This window comes from Acyrthosiphon pisum, chromosome A1, assembly GCF_005508785.2.
Source record: "Acyrthosiphon pisum isolate AL4f chromosome A1, pea_aphid_22Mar2018_4r6ur, whole genome shotgun sequence".
NCBI lineage: Eukaryota > Metazoa > Arthropoda > Insecta > Hemiptera > Aphididae > Acyrthosiphon > Acyrthosiphon pisum.
Window position 1 is genome coordinate 147,392,523 of NC_042494.1, and position 10,986 is coordinate 147,403,508.

The 10,986-nt window shown below is 28.1% G+C and overlaps 2 protein-coding genes across 5 annotated transcripts in view; both read right to left on the bottom strand.

The window, feature by feature from the left end:
- Positions 1-69: 69 nt before the first annotated feature.
- Positions 70-8,419, bottom strand: LOC100168184 (synaptic vesicle glycoprotein 2C). 4 transcript variants are annotated; one of them, XM_029488550.1, is made up of 9 exons: positions 7,237-7,813; positions 7,055-7,120; positions 5,809-5,874; positions 3,404-3,565; positions 3,176-3,338; positions 2,699-2,817; positions 748-983; positions 501-649; positions 70-388 (listed from the first exon to the last, which is right to left on the bottom strand). In XM_029488550.1, the coding sequence occupies exons 1-9, from the start codon at positions 7,259-7,261 to the stop codon at positions 85-87; spliced, it is 1,290 nt and encodes a 429-aa protein (XP_029344410.1). In that variant the 5' UTR covers positions 7,262-7,813; the 3' UTR covers positions 70-84. The 4 variants fall into 4 exon arrangements, with proteins under 4 accessions (XP_029344410.1, XP_029344411.1, XP_029344412.1 ...); XM_029488552.1 differs by having other exon boundaries at positions 228-359; positions 7,237-7,820; XM_029488551.1 differs by lacking the exon at positions 5,809-5,874.
- A 25-nt stretch (positions 8,420-8,444) lies between these two features.
- LOC103309428 (synaptic vesicle glycoprotein 2B) overlaps positions 8,445-10,986 on the bottom strand; it is a 6,055-nt gene continuing 3,513 nt past the window's right edge. The window contains exons 2-5 of the mRNA XM_008184817.3: positions 10,958-10,980; positions 10,700-10,859; positions 10,518-10,645; positions 8,445-9,374 (exon numbers count right to left, since the gene is read on the bottom strand). Of these exons, the coding sequence (XP_008183039.1) occupies positions 9,319-9,374; positions 10,518-10,645; positions 10,700-10,859; positions 10,958-10,980 (367 nt within the window). The 3' untranslated portion in view covers positions 8,445-9,318. The remainder of the gene's footprint in view (positions 9,375-10,517; positions 10,646-10,699; positions 10,860-10,957; positions 10,981-10,986) is intronic.

The following is a 10,986-nucleotide window of genomic DNA, read 5'->3' on the forward strand; positions in this document are numbered from 1 at the left end:
CGCGACGTGTTAAACTGTTTTATGGCCAATAAGTAATATATTTTTAATTTATTTTTATTTTTATATAATTTAATTATCTTATCCTTATCTCATATGCATTTTTTTTTTAAATATATACATACCTAAAAAAAATTTAATTCCAAATCTGTTGACGAAGAGTGGTACAATAATACTTGTTGGTATGCAAGCCATGCCGACGATGAGAATGTTCTCGTAAACAGATTGATCGATTTCATCATTGCATTTGAGATCTATCTCTTCTGGTTCAATTTTAAACAGTGACACAATATCGCACATATTTGTCATATTTTTGGGACCCGAATATAATGTTTCATACCATCGAAATCTATTCATCAGCTCTGGGAACCACAAAACCATCATGTAAAAGCTGCGCATTTAAAAATATAGAACAAACGGGTTCATGTGAAAAATTACTCTGTTGTTATTATTAGTTTACATATTTTTTTTTATTTTTATATTCGTTTAATCTATTTTTATACCTAGCAGTGCAACAAAATTGTATCACACATGTAATAATCGCTACAACTTTGTATTGAGACGTAAATAACTCCAGAATACTATTGTAGAGTCCATTAAAAAAGCTATTATTCTCTTCGGTAATACAATCAGGTAACATCAATGAAGTCACCTACAAAATCCAGATGCAAATAAAGTAAGTGTAATTAACATCTGTTGAAAGTGGTCCCACGAGAGAACTATTGACTGATAATTACAACTTAAACTTGCCGGAAATTCATCGTCAGTATTATTATTCCACCTATAAACGAATTTCAAGCAATCCATGGTCTCGTGGCGTTTACCTTTGGTGAGTAAGAACTTTGGACTTTCCGGCAATTGAAGCAACAAATATGAGAATATTATGCTTGGAAGAGAACAAATAACAGCAAATAAATTCCACGACCTGAACAAAAAGAAATCGTATTCGATTCTGAATGTTTGTGGTATAACTATCCATGCAATGCCTAAAAAACCATAAAATGTTATTAATTGAATAGATATTTTAATAAATGTATAATATATTCAATATTTATATTGCCGGATATCTCTTTGATTCCTTATTACACTGAATCAATTTTACTTAAGAGGACGTCGTATCCGCATGTGTTGTCTGCGTATTACACGTCATGTACAACATAACAAATTTTCGTTCACCAGAGTCTATCGTGTGCTGTTAGTTTTGATATTGGAGAAAATTGAGCTATTATACAAGTTATAGGTAATATTATTATCCAGAGCACAACGTGGCTATTATTGATATAATTATTTTTAAATAAGTTATGACCTTTTTAAAACTGTACATTTTAAAATCATCTTAACTTACTTAAATATAATGATATCAATAAAAACGTACGTCGTTCCCCAGATAATAATCTTACATTAAAATTGTATGATAGGTCAATTCACTCTGATAGGTACCAAAACTAACAGTACACTATTGAAACTGGTGAACAAAAATTTGCTATGTAGTGTAAAGAGTGAACACATGCAAGTACAATGTCCTCTTAACTTAATATAAATAAATATGCTCAAATACACACAAACTTCTATATAAGTATATTGGGTAGTAGTAGGTATAATCAGTGGTTAAAGTGGGGGGGGGGCAGAGGGGGGCGGAGTCCCCCTCCTTATTTACGGGAAGATTATGCGTCTCCTTTAATTTAAGTCTCCAAAGTCTGGGGGGACGCTACTAAATTTTAGTTATAGATTTAACTATGCTTTCTCCAGATAATTGGCCTGATAACTGTGATATACAGTTTGGTGATATAGATATAAGCCGTTTGTCTAAAATATTTCAAATTGATCAAAGGGCCAGTATACGAGGATTTCGTGAATACAAAGTGTCTTATCCTTCAGTAAATACAGACATTGAACCTAAAACGACCGCTATAAAGACTTTGGCTATTTCTTCTGCCGAATGTGAACGGTCCTTTAGTTCAATGAACGAAATTGTTTCTTCAAAAAGAAGTGTGTTGACTAGTGATCATATTTCATCGTTAGCTTTCATTAATTGTACTGGACCACCAATTGATAAATTCAATCTATATTAAAACTTGGATATTACCAGGGAAAAGAACTGCAGATGAACAATGTTGTCCAAAAAGAAAAAAAGAAAAATGAAGAAGCGTCTTATACATCTTTATGATTATGTTTAAATGAATAGTTACCCATACTGGTTATACTGTATACCTACTTGTAGTTATAAATAACATTTACATAGCTTATGATACATTGCAATAATTTTAATAAATTAATAAAAGAATATGAATAGATATATTTATTATATATTATTTTTTATTTGTTTTTTAATGAAATGTTTAAAATTAAAATGTAAACACATATCTTTATTAACATTTCGGGCAATGAATTTCAATTTATTTTTTATTTAGCAGTCATTATATTATGTTCATTAATTTGATTTTATATACTATTAACATAAACTTTTTATGAACAAATTACAAAGGTGTATGAAAGAAACAAATTATATTTAGTGGGTAGTGGGTTTTTTAAAAAAGTTTGGTTAGATATAGACTTTGGAAGAACTCGGGAACGCTCCTCAATTTTTGGTGACTTTAGTCCCCCCTCAACATTTTTCCCACTTTAACCACTGGGTATAATACCTTTCTAGCTATAATAATTACTATTGATATAGATATTAATCAAATATTATAATGCTCACATGGAAGTAATATAACACCAAATGTCCAGAACAATTCCATCCAACATATAAATTTTTTACGATTTTTGCTGTTTACGAACTCTCCAAGGTATGAATAGAATACAGTTATACCAGACACCCTAAAAAAAAATAGTAATATCAGCTGAGAAAATCAGAGAAAGAGAAAGGAAAATCTAAGAAAAATCAAGTTAGAACAGTTTTGATATCAACCTTTTTTTCATTCATGGCTGCGTGTCTGTGTAATACCTATTATTATTTTTTGGAAATATGCATATAGTTTATACATATTTTATGTTCATGACTTTTTTATTTTTCATAAACTTAAAAACACCTGAGGCAAGAATACCCACTCGCCATCACCCCCAAGGGGGGTTCTAAACATATTATTTTGTTTACATACCTAAAACACACTGAATAGTGAATACATACATAATATAAGTGCATAACCCGAAATATTACTTAATAATATTTCCTTACCCAAATCCACTCATTAACTTGCAGAATATCAATACTGGGTAAATCTGAGACACGCTAGATATGAGGTTGAAGATACCATCAATCATCATGCAGATGACCAATGTATACTTTCTGCCTTTGGAATCCGCCATGTAACCCGAAATAAAACATCCGAAGAACATTCCTGAGAGAAACCAATACTATTGAAAAAATCATATAAATATGAGGAGGAATGAAATTCGTAGGTACCTATCATCGATGCTCCATTAAGGATTCCTTTGTGTACGGATGTCATTTGGAAATCACATTGTGCTGCCGGTATAATGAAAGACACTGACGTCACGCTAATGGAGATTGCTGCGATAAGCGATCCGCAAATAAATAATATGTAGTAATGAAAACTCCCAAATCCTGCATAATATAATCCAAATATATTAAGAGGACACAACACCTGCATGTGTTGTCTTCGTCTTACAAATATAAAACATACCAAAAACTGTTTTGCACAGGTAAGAACCACTCAGACTGTAGTCCAAGCTTAGCAACGAAAAGTTCGCACTATAAAGAAGAGAACACTTACTGTTCAATATTGTTTTTAATATATATATATATATATATATAATAAGAACGACTAAAAAAAGTCTTGAAAAACTTAAAAATAATGAATGTTTAAACAATAATAACTTTTTTCATAGTCCTGATATCAAAATATTAAAAACAACATTGAACATTTAATGTTCTTCTCTTTCTAGTTAATAGTGTGGACATTTGGTTGCTTAACTTGGACTACAGCTTGAGAAGTTCTTAACCACGCAAAAATAGTTTTTGCAGTATTTTACATTTGTAAGACAGAGACAACACATATGTGGGTGTAGCATCCTCTTAACATGTCTTGTTCGAAGTGTATAAGTCTAATAATATAGTTACCCCAGTTAGGGTATAGTTTTAATTAATTACACGATTTCACAATCAACATTTCAATATTATTAGCATTTTGTTTTACCTGGACGTTTTATTTCTGAAAATTGGCAAACATTTAATCGAAGCAATGTTTTTTTATTAGAAAAATTAATAACAATTCTAATAATATTTTATAAATTTACCATCTAAATGTTTACAGTTTACTTTTATCTGTGACTACTAAATTTTGAAGACCACACATAATAATAAAAAGTAATGATTTAATCACCATTTTTTATTAAGTTAAAAAATATTATAATTGTTTTTGTCTTTAAATTAAGACTCACTTCATTAAAACTGGATTAACCTAGGTATATCATAAAATGATTTGAATATAGATGATCATATATTACCAACCCTTTCCATCCCATTTGAAGGAATACATTTTAGATTTTAAAAGTATGATTGAATGTATACAACTATTCAATACCTACAAAAATTATATCTACTACCTATCGATGGCATTTAAAAGAATATACAGAATCTGATAAAAATATCTACTTATTATGAATGTGTTTGCATGTAGAATAATTTCTATATAGCTGTAGAAAAGTAATTGATATTTCGTATTGTTTAAATAATTTTAGAAAGCGAAATAGACAATAATGAATAAATATGTAATATTTTAAATTTAATTTAGTGCGGACTCTAGTGATGTTTAGCAACTATACAAGTAACCACCGACATCACAAGGCATTCTATAGTTAAATTACTTTATTAAAATAAGTTTATAAAACACAATGTATTATTTTTATTTTTATTTTATTTTATTTTTCTCATTAGTTAACCATGGCAATTTAGGCCGTTGGGTGGTTTTTAACTGTGGGAGAGGGTACTGTAGGTTTTAAACACGTGTTTTGGCAAAATTTTCAAGTGGGCACCCATAGGTATCTATACCCGGGCCTCTCTCTCCAGACACCGTGACTGCCCGAAGAGAAGTGCCTCCCGTAACCGAGGTTCAAATCAGCGACGGTGCCGCGTCCGTTGGGCCACTCTGTTCGCTATTTTTTTTTTTTTTGATCTTGAACGTCATATTTGTTATCTAACAAAAAACTCGTCTTTATAATAACTTTAAGATATGCACATTGTACCTATAAAATATTTTAAGATTAAAAAAGAAGAACCTTCAAACAATGTTTGATTGATCCTTGATATGTTTTATAAATATAAATATTATAGTATTATACCATTGATTATATATACTAGTATATATTATAATCAATGTTAAATGTTAATACTTATTATAAAAATATATTTAAAAATATATGGTACCCAATTATTATTTACTAATGTATGTTTAAATTAGAATTTATTTTGCTAGTGTACTACGATGACGTGTAAATTAAGTTTCAACTTTACCATTAATTATTATTAACATGCGTACATTTGTGAACAAATAAGCTCACTGGAAAATTGGGAGGTTCTAGAACTCTAGGACATTACATTTTTTATTAAAAATATTTAATAAGTATATAAAAATATTTCTTGGTAAAAATAAATGCACTTATCCACCACTGCATCCATAAATTAATTTATAAATAAAAATCGTAATACTAATGCAGCTAATAAATACACAATAGTGTGTCATGCCTATACAGCTTAATTATTCAAATCTCTATAAAAGTAAAGCAATTGTGTATAACACCTACGATCTACCTATTTAAATTTAGTACAAACTACAAATTATAACTTACCAACAATTTCTATAGCTTCATCCAAATTTACTGGTTTGGTTATCAAGTATTTAGAACTTACTGTTTCTAGAAAAAAAAATTGTCAAAAATTGTGATAATATTATATTATATACTGCACTGCAGGATACTATTTAGGGTGCTACTAATCAGTAATCACTATTATTATCCTCGATTGAGAATCTAATGTTGAAGGCTCTAGAACGTATTGTTGTATATTTATTATTTTTCCAATTAAACTATGTTTCTGAAAAAATTGCATCCATAAACAATGTTATGTATATATATTATATGTTGGCATTAGCGCATAAATTATAACAACACTTGTATATATAGGTACCACATGCAACAGTTCTGGGTAGAACCGACAAATTACCCAAAGTTGGTAACTAGTTTAAAAGTTAAAAGGTAAATTATAAGATAGTTTTTATACTTTTTTGATAACTTATATCTTAACTAGTTAAAATTAAATAGGAACGCTCAAACACAGCAATATATTCTGCTAACGATTGAACTAAATACATTATTATTTTAGTGACTATTGCTTATTTAAATATAATTAGGATGTTTAGCTACATTATTATATTTGATAGTTTTATACAAACAATTCAATTTTCAAATAAAATGTTTTTATTAAAAAATGAATTTATAACCTACCCTGCTGTTGTACTTATGGCTAAAAGTAAAATAAATTACTTTTATCATAATAATATCATTAGATATAATTAGAAATAGTATACGCTTTATTTGTTGATTAAAATGTTTTTTTTTCGTTTAGGTAAATACATGATATAAACTATAAACAGCTTTTTTTAGTAATCCTTTTTTTACTTCAGAGCAAGTATCAGTTTATAACGACAAAATTCAAAATTTCTTGTTATATTTTAAATCGTAATAACAGAGTTTAAAACACTTTGCAACCCTGGTAAAAAGTAACTTAACTTAACTTTTTAACTCGGTAATGCCCAGCCTTTTAGATGTATATAAGACGTAATAGTATGTCTCTAGATTCTAACTAAGTATCGGTAATTACGATTTACAATGCGTATAGAATGAAATAATCACTTTTAAACTCTCTACCAATGATATTTTAAGCTCTGTCACATAAAAAATGTCTACTAGGTAAATAAAGTTTCTTGTTTATTTAAACAAATAAAAACTCTAAAATGATTCAATTTTCGTATAATTAATAATAGGTAGTATAAGTTTTTTATAAATAATTATTCAGGACTTTCAGATTTAAACTCACCGAAACTTTTGATATCTTTATCCAAATATTCCAGTTGAGAACTTTTAAGACACATGGACGCGTCTTCTATAAAATAAAAATAAATTATATCCATAGAACATGTGACTGATTTAAAATGTGAAAATAACTGATTACTACATATTATTGTGTACCTACAACCGTTTAATTAAAATTATATTTACCTTTTGAGTTATTTTTTTCCATCATAATCAACACGCACAATCAAGCGGGTACAATCAAAATCATGTATAGAATAAAGAACATTCATCCAGCGTCCCTATAACTAAAGTTATTACACTTCACCGTTCATATACGTTCAATAAAAAGATTGCCATTTTAGTTCAATATTACTGAACTTATCTAATCTATTTCATAATGAGTTCGGTACTCATCAACTTTCATAACGCAACAACGAATACCATCGCATGTTAACAGGTTCAAATTGGTCGTTTGTGAGTGTATGTGTGTGTGTCACGTGAACTTCACTCATTTTTTTGACACAACAGAACGTGACCACGAACGACATTTATATGTATATTTAATATGCTACTATTATAATATTCTTATTATATACATCGATATTCTATTTGATTACGAATTATAACAACAAAATATGTGAAATTCAAGTGGGCCCGGGCGCTTGGGACGACATAAGACTGCAACAATAATATTATGAATTATATGATTTTGTATTAGTATTTAAATAATTCTTAAAAATAAAATAAAAAAATTAAATGAACGACTAAATAATGAATGCATTCATTTTTTCAAAGAACTTGAACGTGAACATGTTCGTCTATAATATAAAAATGAATCGCTGAATGTGTTACTAAGCGTAAATATCGAGAGCAACTGAACCGATTTCGCTAATTCTTTTTTTATAATATTCCTTAAAGTACGAGGATGGTTCTTAGGGAGAGAAAAATTTAGAACAATCCACCGGAAAAGCAGGAAATCTGGAAAAGTGAAACAGTGGCGCAACAGTGTAATATATATATATATTGGTTGCTACTGGTTAATCGAGCATGTTGTTGATTTGTATTATTATTTTATTATAATATTAAAATTTTAAAGATGATGTCATGAACTATCCACCGGAATTTTTAAACTCAATTGATTCGCCAGGATTGCCACCTCACAATCTTCAATTAAAGGTTGGATCTGTAGTTATAATGTTGCGAAATATTAATCAACCGCAACTTTGTAACGGCACACGATTAGCGATTTGGTTTAGTATTTTGCATAAGTGAATAATGCATAAATGATAAAAATGTGCGTCTACACGGGAATACTTATACTATATACTAGGATTGCCAAAGTATCATTTGATGTAAATGTTAAAAAAAATCATCATTGTAATGTGCAGCAATATAATAATTACCGATTGAAAATTATGAAAATCAAAGTATACGTTTATGGAACAAGAAAAGTATCATGCTACTAATAAAGGTTCAATAGAAGTCGCATGAAAATCAAACAAATTACTAAGGAATATTAACTTCAGACTTGTAACAATCCAGGACAAATGTTTGCTTAAACCGTACAAAATGTACCAAAAGACATATTAATTGAATTACCATCCGAAGATTCGATAAAAAGAAGTATTTGTAACCAAAGAAGCAGTTTAAGCCCGATAATACCAAATATTCTACAAGAAGTGTTGTAGGATCTTTTAAAAAATATTCTCCGAGCACAAGTATTTTCAAAAATTGTAATTGTTTTATTGCTTATTCATATTTCCATAAAAATTTAACTTCTCTATACAGCGCTGTATTATTATAATATTTAATATAAAATTATCACATCACGTCATCACACAATTATAACACAAAAACATAATATAGTATTACCAGTGTTGGGTAGTAACGTAATGAAAGTAACGCATTACTGTAACTCCGTTACTATGTTTATAGTGAGTTACGTAATTCCGTGTACTTGAAAATACTGATATATTTAATAAAAGGTAAAAAAATAACAAACATTCACAAAATATAGTTTTGAATACATTTTCAGAAAGTACCTCGACATAGTAGACACCAAACGTAATGAAATGTACATACATACCTATGTATTTTTCTTTACAAATCTTTAATTGTTTATCAAGTTTAATAAATATTTATTTACTTCCGTAATACATTATGAAGGTATTTATTTTTGTACGAACAAAAATAAATTTATAAATGTATTTAAAATTGTAAAAAAAACAGGATATACTAATTGTTTAATGATACAAGATTAAAGTTCTGTCTTCTAATATTATATGTTCATTTTATGGCGATTCTTCCAGTTTTTGGTAATGTTAAGACTAATAACCCTGAAACTAAAAAAATAATTTATATTTACAATTATAATTAAATTGATTAATATAAAAAAACTTTATCATTATATTTCTACTTCAAAGCATTTACTAATAACAACTTATATGGAACTATTCAAGTAAAAATAAAAATAATATGGGTTTATATTTAATATTTGAAACTATTTGTATATTTTGTATACTAAGTAAAGACTTTATTAGTTTATTATTACGAATAATAATTATAGCGCCATCGGGTGGCATTATTCTTCGGACAAGTCGGGGGACACCGAGAACCTAACCCGGGCATGGAAAATACCTACGAGTGCCCACTAAAAAATCCGCCCAACCAAAAAAACACATGTGTTTACTACCCTAAAATTCCTCCACTACAAAACAAAAATCAAACAGCTAATGGACATAGTTGCCAAGCTTCATGATCAATAAAAAAAAAAATTATTATTATTATAGTATATTATAAATTCTGAGTTGAATTCTGAAATAAAATTGAATCTGATTGAAAAAAGTATTACTAAAAGTGTTTTTAGGCATTGAAAATAAAAAATTCAGAGAAAACTTGAAATTATCACCAAATATTTAGAATATTAGCATTTACTGAACATGATATAATTTTCAAAATATTTTTTTTCACATAATTTTTTATAAGTGTTTGAAGTTAAAATATTAATAAAATTCGTCAAAATCACGAAAATATTTAAAGAATTTTGTAGGTAAAAATTTCTGATATTGTTTAATTTAATATCGAAGACTTGAACAATATATTATAATACATACCACATATGGTTTCTTATAAATTTTTCTTACGGACACCTAAAAATCTCAAAAATACAAAATTGGATATTTAAATGAAAAATCAAAATGTTTTGTTATTTTGCTATAGTTTCAAAAATATATTCGTAAAGATTTGAAAACTGTTGCTATACTAAGTAAATAACAATCTACAGTAAACTATTATAATATATTTATATAAAATACTATTATCTGATTGCTGTACATGAAATTTTTTCATCATTGAAATTCAGACTTGACACATTCATTAGCCAGTTACTCCATGATTAAAAACTACTTACGGCTACAGTGGCTACACTTAACACTTACTATAGGTGAGCGAATTTCTCGATTTTTTTTAACATTATGTATACTTACTTATCAAAAAAGAGCACGATACTAAAATAGGAACCATACAATGTGCATCTATAAATACACCAACTACGATGTTGCCAATAACTGCACCAATTTTTCCAAACATAGAACCAATTGATACAGCGACGCCTCTAAAAAAAACAAAATATTAAACATTTTGAATATTTCTAACTTTCTAAATTTACCTATATTCTGTTGGAAATAGTTCAACACTTATACAAAATACTAAACCTATACCCAAGCTGGAAAGAGCTTCAAATACGGAAGATAACACGATATTCTCGAATGAAGACGTAATGAAGTACAAGCAAGCAGCAGACAAACCTGACCCGAAAAAACTTAACACTAAATAAAAACATATTAAATTAATTTAAAATATAATATAAAGGTATATATTATTAAATCGACATTAATTATAACATTTATTAAATATATATTCAAACCTAAAAAAAATTTTATTCCGAATCTGTTT